Source organism: Oncorhynchus clarkii, chromosome 3, assembly GCF_045791955.1.
Source record: "Oncorhynchus clarkii lewisi isolate Uvic-CL-2024 chromosome 3, UVic_Ocla_1.0, whole genome shotgun sequence".
Lineage (NCBI taxonomy): Eukaryota > Metazoa > Chordata > Actinopteri > Salmoniformes > Salmonidae > Oncorhynchus > Oncorhynchus clarkii.
In genome coordinates this window covers 82,882,244-82,903,359 of record NC_092149.1, presented here as the reverse complement: position 1 = coordinate 82,903,359, position 21,116 = coordinate 82,882,244, and the positions used below count along the sequence as shown (strand labels likewise).

At 42.1% G+C, this 21,116-nt stretch overlaps 1 protein-coding gene across 1 annotated transcript; it reads left to right on the top strand.

Annotated features, from left to right (window-relative positions):
* The first annotated feature begins 1,077 nt into the window (after positions 1-1,077).
* LOC139386194 (uncharacterized) lies at positions 1,078-18,556 on the top strand. The gene is made up of 15 exons (XM_071131669.1): positions 1,078-1,221; positions 1,627-1,740; positions 2,507-2,627; positions 4,641-4,801; positions 5,027-5,175; positions 5,368-5,527; positions 5,719-5,846; positions 6,224-7,108; positions 9,726-9,735; positions 10,390-10,519; positions 12,038-12,216; positions 12,487-12,632; positions 12,862-13,027; positions 13,107-13,219; positions 17,437-18,556. Exons 2-15 carry the CDS (start codon positions 1,692-1,694, stop codon positions 18,232-18,234), a joined length of 3,195 nt encoding a protein of 1,064 aa, XP_070987770.1. The 5' UTR covers positions 1,078-1,221; positions 1,627-1,691; the 3' UTR covers positions 18,235-18,556.
* Positions 18,557-21,116: the final 2,560 nt, after the last annotated feature.

Sequence of the window (21,116 nt, the reverse complement as noted above, 5' to 3'; positions counted from 1 at the left end):
TAATCCAGACATCCTGGAGTGCCCTGTAAACGTGAAGGAGATTGAGGTGACAAAAATCAGAGCGGTCAATCGAATCTCTTATGCAGAAGCGATTAACAGAATTGAGAAAATAAGTGATGCTAGTGAATATGTGGTTGTGGACGCATCACAGTCTGTAGTAAATGTTTGCTGCCAGCCAAAAGATAGCCTGTGCGTTAAGGGTGGATTTTGTGGCGTTCATTTCCACAGTTATAAACTGTGCAAGTCTCTAATAAGTATAAGAATAAGAATCTGGACATTATTGTGTTTGCGCCAGAAATTTTGGGGACTTAAGGATCTTACTTCTGAAGGCCGGCCCTCCCAGGTTCCCCGTGAGCCTGTGTATGGATCATATGGTTTATTTTGTTAACAGAAAAGTTGTTTGATTTAGTTTATTTTTTGTTAGTTTTTTGTTGTTGTTGGTATTTTGTTCCATTTTGGGGAATCCTGTTTCCATCCCGCACAGCAGGTTGCCGGATGCACATTTAATTGTGCGATCGTCAATATACCATAGAAGAAGTCCATTCCACAAATAGAACAATGAGACAGATATTTCACCAGATGTATAAATGTAAAGCATCCGCTTGGCGTTTAAACTCCCTACCAAATATGGTAGTGAGAGGAAGCCCAGTGGCTGGCAGTGGTAGAAGACGCAAGAGATGGATTTTGGCCATTTTCTCATCGATTAAACATTTTTATCTCAATACAGTTTTCTGTTCCCAAAACTAGAATCTGTTGTAAACAGAGTGGACTACGTTTTGTAGACTTTAACATTTGCCAAAGTTGTAAAAAAATGCATTGTTTAGAAGGAACGCAAAGACGAATTTAGTTATTGCACACGCGCACTTCACCGAGTAGGCTTCCCTAACATGAATATGCAGATATCTGCTAGAACGGGCGAATAGGATCTCATCTCAATATGACTCATTTGTTCCCATTGCAAATGGCAGGCCCTGGTCTATCTTGGTTTAGTTAAAGAAATATTTGCCCCATTGCCTTTTGGGGGCGTTCGACCTGGTTATCATGTGATTTCACAAAAACGAGTGACGTTTGGAAAACACAAGTGACCGGAAGAATTACTAGTATTCACAGCACGGTCAGACTGTTTATGTGTTTACATGTCTATTTTCTCTTCTGCTTTTACCCACGGCGGGAAATATCACGTTCTTTGAAAGGGATTCATCAAGGAAGGCATATCTTCAGGTACAATTATTTATTAATGCCAGCATTTAGTTCGGATCAAGAAACGTGTAGGACAAGCGTAACTTTACCCCTTTACACGCGAAGTCATTATTAGAAACACTGTAGACTTGGAAGACGACACAAATCTCTATATTTTATTTTATTCATTAAAATTGTTTGTTGTGTTTTATCATTTCAAGAGTTGCATACTGGTTGTACACAACATATGTATATAAACACATAACAGTAACCTAAAGTAAGCATAGATTGAGTCAAGTGTTGTTCACCTGTCCCAACGTTAGATCATACAACCTGATCGTTATAGCAATAGACGCCACACAAACCTCACAGTACTGCTGTACCTTTCCTTTTGTGTGAGTGAGAATTTCATTTTCACTTCTGTATTCAATATCTTTTGTTTTTCAGAACATTGACCAACAATGGACCAGTCCTCTCGATCATTTTTTTAAAGGTTTTAGGAATAACAAGATATGAAATATTTCCTTCTAACTATTTACTTGATGTTGCAGTGTTTTTATGGTAAGTTGTCCACTGCTATTATGGGTTTCTGAACAGGTTCAACGTAGCAGTGTTTACCGCTGTGCATGTTTACTGCTAAACAGTGCTGAGTTTCCCAAACTAGGGGTCAAGTTGAAAATGCAGTTGCAAGACAAAATTTGGGGCAGATTCTAGATGCGGTTGTAATTAACAGACCGGTTTCTGTTTTCTTCCTATAAATGTGGCTCTCTTTTTAACGTTTTAAGCGTTGTGATGCCTTCACTGAAAGACACGACTCAGGAACACTTGTTTCCAGCTACTATGCCCACAAGCCATTAGAATGGCGCGGACAAGACCAGGCTCTAAATCAGACTGAGGGGGAAAGAACATTGTCAATGATGATGTTATTTTCAACACAGAAGATCACACAACGTTATTGCCTGATGGTCTCCTGAACTTCTCAGTACCTTTCTGATGCATTTCAGTCACTTCAAACCATACTGTCTTTCAGACTGAAATACTGTCAGACTGATTTGTAATAAACTGTCATAGTCAAATTAAGAAAGGGACCATTGGCAGTTGATTACATAACATGGTGGGGTTACTGGCGGCTAGGTAGCAAGTCATTGATTTACTGTACCTTGGCTGGGATAAGATACTGAAGTCTCTAGTTGCTCTCAGTTGCTCTCAGACATACACCCACAAACAGTCTGTGTCTGTGGGCAGTATAGTGTCTTGTACTGTATGTTATCTTCATTTACGAGTTTAACGATACAGTCCCTCTCTGTATCCCCTTTTGCCATCCTAGCCCTGTGTACCCTCCCTGCTCCGGTCAATGTTACCATCGATTCTCTCAACTTCCACCATGTTCTCCGCTGGATCCCTGGGCCAGGCACACCACCCGGGACCATGTACAAGATCTTACACAGGTTGTCACCTACACCCCCCCCCCTTCCCCCATATTAAATTCTAGATAGTAGTATCACCCATCATCATGATTGTGTTTGTGTTTATCATATTGGATAATTCTACTACTGCATTGTGGTTAAGGTTTATGGACTTTAGACAAATGATGGTGATCTGATTCCCATGACACTTGATATGACTGGGTTGTAACGTGTGTCAGACGTTTGGTGTAGTAATAATAAGGATAATGTCTCCCTGTCATGGCTTTTGCTCCATCAGTACAGATCCCATCACATCTTGACCACCAAAGTCCATTTGATGTCACAAATCTGTCCAGTACTTTACAAATATCCTCTCCTGTTGTCCTGGTTTCCAGTGGTTTGCAGAAGAGGATGTCTTCCTTAATTGACCCCCCCCCCCCATAAGCATAACGGACACTCACCAGGAGCTGTGCCAGGCCCGCCACGTCTGTTGACTCATCCAGCTGTAACGCATAGAATTCACTGGCTTGTGTGTGAAGCAGTATTTGTTTCAAAACATCTCCTGCCATGTCACTGATGCGTCGTGAAACAGTGTTCGTTTGATGAAGGCATTGTCTGTATAGTTTTTTGGGTCTTTTCCCCCCAGCATTGTCCCAGCCCATATCCGCGGCAGCAGGAAGAATGAAGTCCTCCACAATAGTATGGGGCTTGCCTGTCCTAGCCACTCGGTAGCTCACCATATAAGACACTTCTAGCCCCTTCTTATTAATGGTGTCTGTTGCTTTTATACATGTCTTACTACTCGAGTCATCTTAATTCTCGCTCAAAAAACTCCTGTGGCTTATTTTTCACATTGTCATGTTTCGTTTCTAAATGTCTGCGTAAGAGTGAAGGTTTCGATCGAGAGAGTAACGGTTAATGTGATTGGATGAGTAACGGTTAATGTGATTGGATGAGTAACGATTCATGTGATTGGATGAGTAACGGTTAATGTGATTGGATGAGTAACGGTTAATGTGATTGGATGTTAATAATTTGACATGGCTACCTGTATTTGACATTGTGTTGTTATTTCGCCAGATGGTTTATCTTATTTTTGGCAGTGAAACAAGGCTACTCAGGTGAGGGGGAAAAAAAACTCACCCAAATGTATAGCTCCGTTGGAAAAATATAAAATGTGCTGTTTGATTATAATATTTTTGGTCTGTGAACCACATTTTCATTTGGCGTGCCCCCGACGGCATTGCGTGTTCCCCAGTTTGGGAAAAACTGATATAGAGGATATCGCCGTAGTCTAAAATCGGAATGAATGTAGACTGAATGATTTGTTTTCTGCTATTTAACGAAAGACATTCCCTATTCCTAAAGACCTCTTAACTAACTCAGCAATTTGCTTTTTTAGAAAGATAGCTTTTTCGTCAATCCAGATACCCAGATATGTATTAACCCTGGACATGATCAATGTGGGCATCATCTAATGTACATATGGATAAATCATCAGATACATTTCCAATATGGATAAATCATCAAGATACATTTCCAATGTGGATAAATCATCAAGATACATTTCCAATGTGGATAAATCATCAAGATACATTTCCAATGTGGATAAATCATCAAGATACATTTCCAATGTGGATAAATCATCAAGATACATTTCCAATGTGGATAAATCATCAAGATACATTTCCAATGTGGATAAATCATCAAGATACATTTCCAATGTGGATAAATCATCAAGATACATTTCCAATGTGGATAAATCATCAAGATACATTTCCAATGTGGATAAATCATCAAGATACATGGATAAATACTCGTAAGCCATTATGGAACAGGAAATACTACTTTCTGTTTGGAAATGTGGTTACACAACACCACTCTGAGATAGAATATATCTTGTTGAGGTCTGAAGGCCACATTGATTCAAAATCATAATGATTTGGAATCCAAAATGAACTCACTGTATTTTGTCAATGAAGTAATTTAACTGGGTCTACTTTGTAATTTTATTCGCTACATTAAAAATGTACCTCCTCGTTTCTATCCTAACAGAGAAAACAACATGACCCTACAGCTACAGCATCAAACCAACATGACAAATCAGAAGCTGGATCTGAAGTACCCCAAAGAAGAATACAGATTGTGTGTTCAGGCTTCCCACGAGCTCTTAGAGTCGCCCCTGACCGTGATCACCTTCACCCCCTACACACAGAGTACGTCTGCTGGTCATTCTGTCTTGCTAATAGGTGGATGACTATACTTCTGCTAGGGATTTTAACCAGGTGTTTGTGTGAGGGCCATTCTTTGACATCACATAACACAATCTAGGCATGTATTTGTGTGTCAATGTGTCTGTTATAGTATGTAATATAATATGTTGTTGTAAAAAATTACATATTTAATTGTGAAATGATGCTACAGTATCATATCTTCCACAGCTGTTATTGGTCCTCCGACATTGTCTTTGGATGGATGTGGCAATTGTCTGGTAATCAACATCACACTGCCTGAGATGGAAACCATTCAAAATGTCTATGGGAGCACCGTATCCTTTCAGATCGACTGGAAGAGAGCAGGAGAGACTCGGGTAAAAACAACAATGCCTATCCTTTCCTGCCTCTCATTTCCCTGGTTTTCCTGCCTCTCCTTTCCCTGTCTTCATTGTAGTGTCAAATTCTATACATATTATTGTTATAATTTTTTTAAATGATGTCCATTTAATGAGAATGAGGACCATTTAATCAAAAAATGAATACTCTTCGATCATATTCATTTTCAGATCAAAGAGACCCGTACAACTCATTTAAGTTATATGCTGGAGAACTTGAAGGTGGGCGCAGAGTACTGTGTGAGGGTGCATACGATGATCACCACCAACCAAAAAACACAGCTTTCTGAGTGGAAGTGTGCACACACCAGTATTGTGGAGGCTAACAGAGGTGAATATTGTCTATAGTTATGTTAGTCAATGCTTCATCCTCACTTTTTACCATGCCAGATATTAGGTCATGTGTTGGCATTGTGTTACTATTTTAAATATTGCATGGAACTCTTTATGTTATCAGGATTATTCTGTTCATTCAGTGCACCTTGGATTGGAGTATAACCATGACTTGTCCCCCCCCCCCAGTCCCTGCTGTTGTAGCTGGGGTGTCGGTTCTCCTCATTGTGAGTGGGGCAGGCCTGATGGTTCTCATGTTTGTCTTGTTCTACACGGGGTTCTTGTGCAAGTTGAAGACCCACCTGCCTAGATCACTGGTGAGAAATGGCTCTATCTTGTAGCTAACCACACCCTACACTCTCACTCCTTTGTTTCAATTCAATTTAAAAGGGCTTTAGTGGCATGGGAAACATATGTTTACATTGTCAAACCCATTTCTCACAACTCTCTCACTGTTTGTCTATGATATTATTTGTTTGGCTTTGCCATTGTTGATTTGTTGGTCCTGGATGTGAGTTTGAAGAGCTTAAGAAATGCAAAGCCAAAGTAAATTCCTGCAAAAGGCAAATAACATTAACTTTAACTCTTTCATGCCCTGTTGTCCACATAAAGTTAAATCAGCTTCAGGCAGTGACATCACTGTGCTTTTCTCTGTGTCTAACATAGCCTCTCTCTTCTCCCTCTCCCCTTGCAGACTGACCTGGTTGAGGGCTACCTAGTCACCCCAGAGAGAACAGTTCCTGACCTGGTCTCCATATCCTCTGAGCCAGAGCAACAAGGGAAGGCCCTCACAACAAAAGCACACCACAACAGAGAGAACTCAAACCGAGCAGGGGAGGAAGAGGAGGAGGAGGAGGATGAAGAGAAGGAGGGGGGAAACGGCACGGTCTACATGGACCGCGATGCGGGGCTCTCCTTTGATAGCAGCTCCAGCACCATACAGTCCCAGGAAGCATCAGGGGCTAATGTTGCCCTTCTTAACGTAGCAGGGCATTCTGGGGGGTTGAGTTTTGAGACAGCAGCTGAGGAGGAAGAGGAAGTTCCTGTGGGTGTGGTGGTGCTTGGAGGTCAGGGTCAGAGCGAGGTCAAAGGTGAACTAACGAAGGTCATTTCCAGCCTAGACGGAGATCAACCCAGACCTCTGGGACTTGTAGGGTTGGGTGGAGAGGAGGAGAAAGAGATGAGGGAGGTGGAGAAAGAGATGAGGGAGGAGACCTCTGGTAACGTCAATCTGTTCTCTGTGACTCTGGGGGCTTTAAAGAGGGAGGAGGAGGAGGAGCATGAGACAGATGTTTTATTAGGCTGTTCCAAACAGGAGCAGAAGCCTCTACTTCCCATAGACTCCTTACAGAGGACATTAGGACTGGACAGCATGGGATCACAGGGTGAGATACAGGAAGATACAGGCCTAGTACTGACACCGTCACGGGCAGACTGCACACACAAATACTTTGAATATTCAGATAGACATGCTGTCAGCTGTACAAAGACATACTCTGACTGCCTGGTAACGCACACTGGCACTGTGCAGTCTCACAATGAGACAGAGGAAGAGGAAGAAGAAGACTTCTCAGGCTATATGGGACATTGATGCGTGCGTGCGTAGCGTGGTTCATTCTGCGTTGTGTACTTTTAATTAGGACGCTGCCACAACTGAAGGTCTGCTAGTTGAATTATTTTGATTTGCCCTGCACATGAAGAGACAACACACATTGTGTTAACCCTTGGCGCAGTCCTAGCTCTCAGACACCTGCACATGAAGAGACAACACACATTATGTTAACCCTTGGCACAGTCATAGCTCTCAGGCACCTTGCTAGCCGAAGGTCAGGCAAAGGAGAACAATAAGGGGGTATGGAAATACAGATAACCCGCGACGGGCCAAACCAAAATATACAAAATGTATTATCAAATTATTAACATCCCCTCTAGACCTGGCCTATTTGAATTGGTCCTTGTGTGCAACTTGGTGCATAATCTAGGGGAACAACATCGCACTGCTACACATGCGTGCCGTGTAGGCCTACAGTGTAAGTGTTTTAGCCGATAATTGCACAGCTATTCCACTTGGTTGGATATGCCTTCTATCACGTCCATTCCTTCCCAAATATTGTCTTCTGTTGAGAATGTGTGTAAAACAAAGGTATTCACACTTTCCCGATCCTCACCCCAAAACGGATGACAGCCTTAAAATGTCTCTACGTGTTATCAGGATTCTGTTCATTCAGATACACTTAATTTTTGAAATTATCTTTCTCAAAAACGTTTGTATATTGTCAAATACTATAGCATGTACTATTCATTTGTATTTTTTTTTTGTTATTTGGTGACATTAATGCAGTTCCTCCAGCCCGACTTTGAATACCACTGATGTGTCCGTTTCATTCATTGTAATGTACGTGCAATTTTATGAAAGAAGAATTAGAGCTCAATGATCAAATCGTGACCCGGTTTTTGTGTAGAATGTGTGTTTTTTAGGCTATTGTTTCTAAAAGTTATTATGTGGGAAATTCCTTGATACGTCGAGACTTGTATGTCATGTTAAAGTACACTGCTCTCTTAAAAAAAAGAAATGCTTAGTGTGAAACAATGTCCCCCAGGAAAAGCCAATCCGTTCTTATAAAGATCTGTGGATGGTTGCTCAACATTGTCGTCATTTCCAGCAGCAGCGTTGTTATGCCGCGTTCAAAACAACTGGGAACTCGGACAAATACGAGGTCGATGATCTTCATGTGAGAAAATCTGATCTCTAGAAAGAGGCCCGAGTTCCCGATTTGGAATTCCGAGTTGGATGACGGTTCGAAATGATTTTCCCAACCGTACCTCGTTTTTTAACGCCTGTAAATCGGAGATTTCCGAGTTCCCAGTTGATTTGAACGCGGCAAAAACCTTTTTGTATTTCTACAAGCTGGCAAGGCAGCAGTTACGGAAAGCACCCCAATTGTGGCAGAGGACTGGCTCTTCTTGTTCGACTTTCTGTTGCCAACCAGGCAGAAATGTCATCTCATAACGGTAGCTATGTTTTATTGTAATTGCATTATGCTTGGCGTTATCAAAGGATATCCACTGTTTGGCCTAGGCTTTGTTAGCGAGAAGCTAACGGACTCGTGGTATTAGTGGAACCGACAGCTAACTGTTGTTTTACTAGCGGTTATCGTGTTTTCTTCTTACTATCTCTCTGCACGTTTAGTTTGGTAATGTTGATGTAGCTAGTTGGCAGGGGTGTAAAAAAGACTAAGTACCACTTAACGTTATCCCCATAAAACTACTTATCTGCTTTACCAATTTTTTTTTTTTGACAACTTTTACTTCACTACATTCCTAAAGAAAATGATGTACTTTTTTTTACTCCGTACATTTTAACCCTGACAACCCAAAAGTACATGTTACATTTTGAATGCTTAGCCAGGACAGCCAATGAAGAGAACATCCCTGGTCCTCCCGCCTCTGATCTGCGGACTCACTAAATACAAATGATTCAGTTTGTAAATTATGTCTGGGTGTCGGCGTGTTCCCCTGACGATCCGTAAATAAAAACTATACATGTATGCGGTCTGGTTTGCTTAATATATGCAATTTTAAAATATTTCTACTTCTGATACTGAAGTATATTTAAAGTCAAATACATTTAGACTTTTACTCAAGTAGTATTTTACTGGGTGAATTTTACTCGAGTCATTTTCTATTGAGGTACTCTACTTTTACTCAAGTATCCACCTCTGCTAGTTGGCCACCTGAAACGAGAATTTGTGATATCAACTAGTTATGCTACAAAAGTTCCCATTTCCATTACAACAAAGCAGCAGATTTCTGTAAAAAAAAAAAGAGTTAAGGAAAAGAAACGCATTCTGACACCGCCCCGGTTGCAATAGCCTAATGTAGCTTACCAAGTTAGTCTGTTTTTCCTTTTATCTTTCCAAAATTCCAGCACAATGTTGGTTTGAGTTGTGAATTATGAACCCCAGACGCAACTCGATCGCCCGATCCCTTTGAAACCAAGTGCACAAACACCACACCCAAAGAGACAATGAAAGCCCGCCTGTCCTTTTCAGCTAGAAGAGGATGGACATGAGAGCTGCTGCACAGTGGAGTCCAGGTGGAGGATGTACGAGTCAGCTTGATTGACATGACACACCGAGTGTTGTGGCAGTGGTGTCATGTCTCCAGTGATATGGATGGTTACCTGGTTACTACAGGCACATTCAGGTGAGACATTTTTGAATAGCTTGTCGTCCCTCTGCATCTTGTACAATTATATATTTTCCTCAGTAACGTTACGGCTTCATAATTGTAGTCATCATTACTGTATTTCCGAGGGGTAATACCTAAAATGACTGTCCAGTGTGATTTCTTTGAAATAATGACCTATAATTAATTACATTATGAGTGAAATAGCATTTTTTGGGGGATGGAAAACTAAATAATCTTTCCTGTGTTTGAATGGTGTGGCCGTACCCCAACAACAAAATGGTGTGGGTGTAGGGGCCTGTACTTCAAGTTGCTTTTATCAATAAGGCCTGAGTGGGTGTGGTATATTTAAGCAATATGGCCCGAAGGGGTGCGGTATTTGGCCAATATAGCACGGCTAAGGACTGTTCTTACACACGACACGAAGTGGAGTGCCTGGATAAAACTCTTAGCTGTGGTATATTGGCCATATATTCCCCCCCCCCCCCCCCCCGAGATGCATTACTGCTATTATTAAAGACCAATGTAATTAGAGCAGTAAAACAAGTGATTTTTGTGTCATAGTATGTTGTGGTATACGGTCTGATATACCACAGGTTTTCAGCCAATCAGCATCCAGGACCCAAACGACACACTAAATAAAATGTATCTTCCTCTTCTTCTCTTTCTCAGCTATGTGTGATTTGCCTGCTCCAGTCAATGTGACTCTCTCCTCCAGACATTTTGTCCACCAGCTGAGGTGGGACCCAGGCTCGGGGTCCCCCAGGAACGTGTACTACCGCGTGATGATTTTCTCTAGCAGGTATGATGTAGGTGTGTCATTCAGTATGAGTATCTCTCTCGCTCTTTGATCCTCTCAGTTAAATAGGCCAAACTGCTTTTCCTTGATGTGTTTGCTCTTTGAATGATTCAGTACTGTAATCACAACATATTGTTTGATTCTGGGTTAAACTTGGAACATTGTTAAACTCAGTATCTTATTTAAGGAGTGATAGCGACTGGTTTTTGTTTTACATCAGAAGTTAATGGTTATCTGTAGGAGCCAGATGGCTTCGGAATGTGTTGGGTGGACGGGAGGAAGTCACAGGATTGCTATAGGGGATACGGATGGTGATCTGTGGGTTAGGAAAATGGGGGGTTGAGGTCAGGTCAGGTCCCCTTAAAGGGAGAAATGATGCTTTATTGCCCTATTACTTCGTCTTCCCGTCAAACCATAATAGATGTAAGGATTAGAGAGAAGGAGTTGTGCCTAAATTGGAGTGTATATATACTAGTGGTGTTGGTGGAAACATGTTTTGTCTGAATGCAGTTGTATTGACCCTCTGGGAAGAATAAACTTGGTTAAGCTTTCATAATGAGAATTAGAACCGAACTATATCATATACCCAGGTGAAGATAGACTTGTCAGAACATGACTTGGGAGTGTCTTCTTGTATTTTAGCTCAATGATACACACACCATACTAACTACCGTAATTGCTGGACTATCAAGCGCATCTGAATATAAGCCGCACACACTGAATTTAAAAAATATATGTATTTTGTACATAAATAAGCCGCACATGTCTATAAGCCGCAGGTGCCTACCGGTACATTGAAACAAATGAACTTTACACAGCCTTTAAACGAAACGCGGCTTGTAACAAAAATGTATAGGCTTTTAAACGAAACACGGCTTGTAACAATTATTTTTTTTTTAAATAGCAGTAAACAGTAGCCTACCAAGAAAGTCATTGGTCACTATCTTCCTCCTCCTGTGCACTGAAACCACTGAAGTCATCTCCTTCGGTGTCGGAGTTGAATAGCCTCAGAATTGCTTCATCCGATGTTGGATCGCTGCCCTCTTCAACACGCAGCAGTCCATCCTTTCCAAACCCGTTGATGATAGTGGATTTTGTTGACAATGCTCCACGCTGTCAGCAGCTCAATTTCCTTTTCCAACAGCCAGATCGATCGCCTTCAACTTGGAAAGCTGCATCATATGCATTTCTCCGTGTCTTTGCCATGATGAGGGTGACAAAATGACTACCGTAATCAGAATGATGGGAAGTTTGAGCGCGCTCGATTTACGTCACATTATGTGACGGTGCTCAGTTTTTTGGGCGGCATGAATCTTGTGAAAGCGGGGGAAAAATCCATAAATTAGCCGCGTCATTGTATAAAACGCGAGGTTCAAAGTGTGGGAATAAAGTAGTGGCTTATAGTCTGGAAATTACGGTACAGTGTAATGTTAGGCCAACTAGCAAACAAATAAGCTAGACTTGAACTTCTCTGTCTGTCTATCATTACCTCTCTCTTTTTTCCCCCCTCATTTAAATTAGGGGTGGCCAGTCTTGGGAGGTGGTGGCTGGCTGTGAGCACGTGGAGTCCCCTCTGGTGTGTAACCTGACTAAAGCATTCTCAAGCCGCAGTCAAACCTACTACAACCGGGTGTTCGCTGTGTCTGGGAACGAAGTCTCACCCCCGGGCAACCAAATCGGCTTTAAACCCATCGATGGCAGTGAGTGTCAGCGTTTCCTCAGTCACGCCGAAAAGGAGAGCAGGCCGGTGCTTATCAGGGTTGTGGGGGAAGGAGGGGCCGGGAATGGAGTTTGTAGGGTTAATGTTATAATACTTTGGAGTTGTGTTCAGGAGCGCTAGCAGAACAACTAGTAGGCTGACACGTTCTTCATTTAACAAAAACATGTTCTCCCCTTTCTGGAGAGACTTTTAAACTGCTTGGTTGAACAGCAGCCACTAAGTGCTGTTTGTCCCTCTGTGTGTCCTGTAGCCCTCCTGGACCCGCCCGTGGTGAGTGTTAAGGCCTGCGACAGCACTCTGTGTGTGAACCTGAGGCCTCCTGTGGACGGCTTGTGGGATGTCTACGACAGTTTCAGCTACAGTTTAAGCATCAGAAGCAGCAGGCATGGAGCTAAGGTGAGGACAGGAAGAGCCAAACCTCTTGAAAATCTAAAACATGCCTAAGGGTTGGAGCTACATGGGTCATTTTGATATTGAGTGACCGATTCACACACAGTATGACATCATCACTGCATCGTCAGAGATGCTTTACTTATTGCATGCCATGTTCTCATTTCAGTGCTGAATAACTCGGTGTATTCAAGCATGACGCATTGGTTTGATTGGTTTCTGTTGTGTGTCCAAGTACTCTGAGGAGATGACGTCTCTGAAAGAAAAGATTCTAAATAACCTGGCTCCAGGCAGAGAGTACTGTGTCTCCGTCAGAATAAGGGACAGCGAGGAGAGAAGCGACAAGAACTCTTCCTACAGCCAACCACACTGTGCCTTCACAGCTGCCAAGTACAACGCAGGTACACTGTGTGTGTGTGTGTGCAAGCACATAAGCACATATGTGGTCTTTGTGTTCTGACTGTCGATCTCTCTCCACAGACGCAGCGATCTCAGTGGTTTTGTGTTTGCTTGTGTTGTTTGGCCTGTTTACTACTACCCTACTGTTCCACACTGGATTCATCTGTCTGAGACGACACCTTCCAGAAGTACTGGTAAGCTATAGACTGATACAGATGGATCTATTCTAGCCCTGGTTTCAATCAATAAAATCTATTTTATAAATATCTTTTAACAACAGCAGTTGTCACGAAGTGCTTCACAGATACCAGCCTAAAACCCCAGAGAGAGAGAAAGCAATGCAGAAACTAGGAAAAACACCCTAGAAGGCAGGACATGGTTGGAATACTCGATCAGAAGGGGTCTGGGACTGGCCTCCCGAGTGGCGTAGCGGTCTAAGGCACTGCATCACAGTGCTAGAGGCGTCACTACAGACCCGGGTTTGATCCCAGGCTGTGACGCATCTGGCCGAGACCCGGATGACCCATGAGGCGGCTCACAATTGGTCCAGGTTAGGGGAGGGTTTGGCATAGTCCTTGTCCCATCGTGCTCTAGCGACTCCTTGCGGCGAGCCGGGCGCATGCACGCTGACTTTGGTCGCCAGCTTTGGTCACAGCGTTTCCTCCGACACACTGGTGCAGCTGGCTTCCAGGTTAACCACGCAGTGTGTCAAGAAGCGGTGCGGCTTGGCTGGGTTGTGTTTCGTAGGACGCACGGCTCTCGACCTTCGCCTCTCTTGAGGAGATGCAGCGATGAGACAAGACTGTAACTACCAATTGGATACCATGAAATCGGGGAGAAAAAGAGGTCTGGAACAAGGTAGAACTGACTGAAGAGTGTTGGGTCACGTTCACAAATCTTAACATTAGCTCATGCTAAAATGTCAACAGGAGGCTCAGACAGTGGAGATTGACAGCCCTGCAAAATTACTTTTTTTTAATCTTCAACATAGAAAATGCTACTAAAAATAACCCATGATTCACCAAACTATAAAGGGGAAGCAGAGTACTTTAAGCACGTGTTTTTGTTTTAGTCCACTAGCCGAAGATAATTGTATGGATTTTTTTTCTACTATTAATGTAAAATTAACAACTGTACAGAAAGACTCGTGTGAAGGCCAAATTACAAAGGATGAATTTCTTGACGCAATTAAAGGCTTTATGTCTGAGAGAACTCCAGGGTTGGATGGCATACCAGTGGAAGTATACCACACTTTTTAATATAGTCAGAAGACCACGATTAGCACTATTAGCACGAAACTATTAGTTTTAATAGAAATGGTAGATTACCAGATACTCAACAAGGTCTGATTTCATTATTACTGAAACAGGACCCATGTGGTCAATATAAAGATCCAGTCCATTTAAACAAAACTGGAGGCCCCCTTACATGTCAGTGTTCTAGTCAAATGTATGGCGCATAGAATTAAAACAGTATTGTTTGATATTATTCAACCTAATCAGACAGATTTTTTTTTTTTTACATCGATGATACAATGGAGATAATATAAGATAAATACTGGAAACAATAGAACACTATAAAAAAAATAATCTGGGAAACCAGGTCTGGTATTCATAGCTGACTTTAAAAAGGATTTTGTATGCCTGGAATTTATAAGCGATGAGACAAGATAGTAGCTACTAAACAATTGAATACCACAAAATTGGGGAGAAAAAGGGGTAAAATAAAAAGGAATCTCAGACGACACGAAATAGAGGTTGAACAGGCTAGTAATAAGGGTTGCAACAATTTCGGCAGATCATTTTAGGAAGAAAGCGTCTAGATTGTCTAGCCCGGCTGATTTGTATGGGTCCAGATTTTGCCGCTCTTTCAGAACATCAGCTGACTGGATTTGACCCTGCCTATACCTAACAACCTGTTTTTTTTTTTTTTTAAATGATATCATCAAAAAATATTCAAGTTTATCTGAAATGGCAAATCAGACAAAATTAAACAGGATTATTTATATAATGAAGATGAATTCGGAGGGCAGAAATGATTAAATATTGAAGGATTAGACCTCTTACTAAAAGCTTCAGTCGTACAAACGTTATTTTAAATCTAGACTGGTTCTCTAGCAGATTAGTAAGAATGTCTCACCCCATGTTCAAGAATGGCCTTTTCCCTTTATTCAGATTACGAACTATTACTTTCGGATATTTTAAAATGAAATAATCTCCAAAATATTGCTATATTTAAAACAAGCCTTAGAAAGTTGGTTTCAATTTCAGTTTAATCCACCAGAAAAGACAGAACAAATAATAAAACAGATATTGTGGTTAAACTCAAATATACTAATAGATTTTAAAAAATTAAAAACATTACAAAAAAAAGTATAATCTTTATAAATTATATCATAAGTATGACTGGTGGAGTTAAGTCACACATGCAGTTTACAGAAATACATGGAAATGTCTGCTCTACCCAAAATTACAATCAACTAATAGCAGCAAAATAATGGCGGATTCAAAACTTAGAATTTGTCTATTTAAATTAGTATACAAAATTTTAATAAATAATTTTGTACATGTGTAGATTGTTTTTGGTCGCAGGTCCAGGATGGTTGGAGAAGTGCAACATTGACTTGGAACTAACTCAGCAGTTAGCACTACTGGGTGATTTGATAAATAATATAGTAATACTTTTAGCAATTAAAAAAAAAAAATCTTTAATATACAATCAGTAGAAACTATGAGAATAAGAAAGATTCAAAACTTTTGTGAACATCATAGCACTGTTGAAAAAAAAATGGCAAGTAGAAATACAAAAGTGATGGTGTGAAGAGATTTTCTGAGAGGGGTTGTGTGGAGCTGAAGGATGGGATTAGACACTACAGCTGAAGGATGGGATTAGACACTACAGCTGAAGGATGGGATTAGACACTACAGCTGAAGGATGGGATTAGACACTACAGCTGAAGGATGGGATTAGACACTACAGCTGAAGGATGGGATTAGACACTACAGCTGAAGGATGGGATTAGACACTACAGCTGAAGGATGGGATTAGACACTACAGCTGAAGGATGGGATTAGACACTACAGCTGAAGGATGGGATTAGACACTACAAGATAACTAATGTAAAGTATACTTTGTCCGTGTATATAAGTTCAGAACTTTTGTGAAACATAACAGCACAGTTGGAAAAATAGAAATAAAACTGGATGGACTTCAGAGATCGATGGGAGGGGTTCGTGGTAGCTGAAGGATGGGATTTAAAAAAAAAAAAACACACATGATAACTATTGTAAAATACGTTTTGTCAAGTAAAATGTATAAACTGGAAGTAGAAGCCTAAGTGTTGTTGTCCATTAGTTTACACCAATTAGAGGAGGAGTGGTAAAGTTAGGGGGAAATAATAAAGGAAAATATAAATATATTTTAATATATACAGTACCAGTCAATGTCTTCATTATTATTCTACAATGTAGAAAATAGTAAAAAATAAATAAAAACCCTTGAATGAGTAGGTGTCCAAACTTTTGACTGGTACTGGATATGTTTACAACAACAAAAATATACAGGGGGATTGGAAGTGATGCAGACGATTACGTTGATAGAAGCTACAATCTGTCTGCACTGTTAAAGCGGATCTACACCCTAACAAAAAGAAAGACAGCCCTGCACAATGCCGGAAAGAGCTGCAAGTCACACACACACACCCAACAAACGGCACCGTGTTTACCAGACAGCTGAAGCCCCAGGCTGCTGCAACCAACTTGGTTCAAACAAAAGCCCTCTTGTTTCTCTCCTAGTCTCTTTATCGGATTATGGGGTATTGTGTGTAGATTGATGAGGGGAAAAAAAACTAATGTGATACATTTTAGAATAAGGCTGTAACGCTACTAAATGTGGAAAAACAGTAATCCAACTCAGGCCTCTTTCTACACCTTTGTCTCTGAAGATCACTGACGTCATTATTTGACCTTGTATTTTTCAAAGTTCCCAGTTGTTTTGAACACAGCATTAAACCACTGCGGAATTTACATTAATGTGTCGTACAGGGGAATGGGGGGTCTGATTTAAACCACACAGCTGAATTAACATATCACACAGTGGAGGGGGGGAGTCCAGGCTAACAATGTGCCAATGAACGCTAGGTTGTTTCCCATCTGCTCACTGTTTGATTTGTTCTATCATGAAGTGTTGACCACAGCGGTGCTTTTAGTATTCATGAGGTGACCTTAGTCACAGGCTCACACATGGTGTCAAAAGAGGCGCACCGCTCTGTTGATTTAAGACTTGTTTTGTTTTTTAATCTACGTAATCTACATATTTAAAAACATTTTCGGTAGCCATGGTCTTATTCTGTGGTACGTGTCTGACTACTCACCTCCTCACCTCACAGATGAACTCTATCTCTCCTCTGCAGAGCTCAATACAACACCACGAGGAGAGCCTATACCCAGTGCCCTGTGATGAGAAACCATGTCCCTCGGTGCTTCCAGTGCCGCCATCGCCCCCTTCAGGAAGCACTGGGAAGGACACAGAGAGTGAGGAAGAAAGCGAGGCAGAGACAGAGCGAAGCAGTGGGGGAGGACAAGGATACAAGACACGAGGGATCACTGCTGGTCTGACCTCTCATAACCCCCTCTCTTCCTCCTCTTCCTCTAGAGCAGAGGTGTTCCTACACCCCTATCTAAGCACACGCTCTCTGGCATATCCCACTGCCACATCCACAGACACTCAGACCACCGCTGAGACGCAGTCCAACCGCCCTCACGTTCCTCTCTTCATAACCAGCGACCAGCAGCCTGAATCTCTGCTCAGACCTGACGGCTTCTCAATGTCTCTATCAAACAACCATCCACCGTCTGGACCGTCACAAACCAGTCAGCTTACAGAGCCAGCTCAATGTGCCTCACGGGGACAGGACTTGAGCTTCAGTCTTTCCTCAGAGAGGGACACAGGGAATGCAGGGGGATTACATCCGGAGGAGGAGGAGAGCTGCCTGGATGTCAACCTGCTGTCTGTAACCCTAGGTAGACATGAGGAGAGGAAGGATCCAGAACACCGCTCTCTGGGGGAGCCCCCTGAGCCCACCACTCCCTTCCTGCCCTCTGACACCAAGTTTTGGGCCACAGAGCCTGCCATAACACAGACGCACACTGCTACCTCTGAGGAAGAGGAGGAGGAAGATGAGGAGTATTTTGGTTACATGAGGCGATGAGAGAAGTAATTTGTTGCACAATTAACCATTCCATTTTTTTTTTTTGCCAGGAGGTTTTTTTTATTTGTTAATGAAAGCCATATGGTGCCTGTGGACATTCAGTGTACTCTTCTGGCATAAATATCAAGGTCCCAAGGTAGCCTGAAGTGGCTTCCTGTGGACATTCAGTGTACTCTTCTGGCATAAATATCAAAGTCCCAAGGTAGCCTGAAGTGGCTTCCTGTGGACATTCAGTGTACTCTTCTGGCATAAAAATCAAGGTCCCAAGGTAGCCTGAAGTGGCTTCCTGTGGACAATCAGTGTACTCTTCTGGCATAAATCTCAAGGTAGCCTGAAGTGGCTTCCTTGTCCTTCCTTTATTTTTGTTATAACATTTAACTAGGCAAGTCAGTTAAGAACAAATTCTAATTTACAATGACCGTCTACCGGGGAACAGTGGGTTAACTGCCTTGTTCAGGGGAACAGTGGGTTAACTGCCTTGTTCAGGGGAACAGTGGGTTAACTGCCTTGTTCAGGGGAACAGTGGGTTAACTGCCTTGTTCAGGGGAACAGTGGGTTAACTGCCTTGTTCAGGGAACAGTGGGTTAACTGCCTTGTTCAGGGGAACAGTGGGTTAACTGCCTTGTTCAGGGGAACAGTGGGTTAACTGCCTTGTTCAGGGGAACAGTGGGTTAACTGCCTTGTTCAGGGGAACAGTGGGTTAACTGCCTTGTTCAGGGGAACAGTGGGTTTAACTGCCTTGTTCAGGGGAACAGTGGGTTTAACTGCCTTGTTCAGGGGAACAGTGGGTTTAACTGCCTTGTTCAGGGGAACAGTGGGTTTAACTGCCTTGTTCAGGGGAACAGTGGGTTTAACTGCCTTGTTCAGGGGAACAGTGGGTTTAACTGCCTTGTTCAGGGGAACAGTGGGTTTAACTGCCTTGTTCAGGGGAACAGTGGGTTTAACTGCCTTGTTCAGGGGAACAGTGGGTTTAACTGCCTTGTTCAGGGGAACAGTGGGTTTAACTGCCTTGTTCAGGGGAACAGTGGGTTTAACTGCCTTGTTCAGGGGAACAGTGGGTTTAACTGCCTTGTTCAGGGGCAGAATGACAGAATGTTACCTTGTCAGCTCGGGGATTCGATCCAGCAACCTTTCGGTTACTAGTCCAACGCTCTAACCGCTGGGCTACCGACTGCTCCGCATTAGGTGAAAATAACTGTTTATCTCTCCATCATATTGCTTTGACTTCTCTTGTATTTTCAGACCAGTTCAAATTTAAAAGGGAAGAGCCAATGTATTTGCCTGACTACCCAGACTCCTTGCTCCGGCCATATGCTACGCCACGACCACAGACGTTAGTTTCTTCTCCGCAATGAGTCTGGATCCGAGTACCTCCCCGACGATTTCTAGAACGCAAACACTTTCTAACCATTCTGATTGGTCCCAGAAACTGATGGATTGGACCAGAGCCAGAACATGTGGATAAAGCGCCGTTTAGAAAATGTGTCATTGGGTTTTTGATTGATTGGTCAGAGATGATCCAATCGCTGATGACTTTGTTTTGTACAAGACCCCCTCGTTTTGATGTCAGTTTGACTGAAGTATGTAGCGAACGACAGAACAGCGGAAGTATTTAGTTTGAGTCGTTGGCCAACCAATAGTATTGATATGGACTGTACTATATTATTGCAGTTTTTTTTAAAGTATTTAGACATATAGAATTGTTTTTTTTACATCATTAAATTGTTAGTTTTTCCCAATTGCTAAAACACAATTTTGCAAACTAGGCTGGTTTTATCCAAATACTAAACACAATTCACAAAACCACACACCCAAACTGCAAAATGAAGCACTGCAACCAACTACATATATCAAAATCAAACAGTAGCACCAAATGGCCCAAACTTCATTCATATTACCAGATTTATGTCTAACCAACTGCACACACTTCATTCATATTACCAGATTTATGTCTAACCAACTACACACACTTCATTCATATTACCAGATTTGTGTCTAACCAACTACACACACTTCATTCATATTACCAGATGTATGTCTAACCAACTACACACTGTTGGGCATAATGAAAATCACTCTCATCTTTAGGATGCTTTGCCATAATACTAAAATAGTTCAAATTCTAGAAAATTCTTCAGATGCACATAAATATTTGCAGATACACACACATGCTGTTGAAACATTTTATTTTTCACCAAAACAAGTCAGTGCAACATATGCACAGCAGATATATTTACATTGGACTGAACAAAAATATGCTCACAAAAAAAACTGTAAACTGAAAAATAAAAATATATAGAGAAAAAAAAGGGATGAAAAATAATTAGGCAGCATCTTGCCGCACAGCTGGGTCTGGCCACAACGCCTCGTCCACATCACAGCTGGGTCTGGCCACAACGCCTCGTCCACATCACAGCTGGGTCTGGCCACAACGCCTCGTCCACATCACAGGCAATATCTTCCCTTGCCAGACATCGAGGGAAGAAGCGCCTTGAGTGCCTTATCCATCCCTGAATCACGCCCACATCAATCTCATCACATGCCTCTTCCATAGCCTGTACAAGAGGCATGCTCACAAAGGGCTGCCGGTCATATACCTTCCACCGCCATGCCGAAAACAACTCTTCTATGGGGTTCAGAAATGGTGAGTATGGTGGGAGGTCAGCAAACCAGTTTTGGACTGGGGCTGCACGAAGAAAGCTCACGCTGTCCCATACTACAACGTACCGGGTTCTTTGATGGTCTGCATCATTCATACGCTCTGGTGGTATGAGAATGTTGTGGAGTCTGTCCAGAAATGTGAGAATATGGGCTGTGTTGTATGGTCCAAGGTTGGCATGACGGTGGAGGACACCATGCGTATTGGAGATGGCAGCGCACAT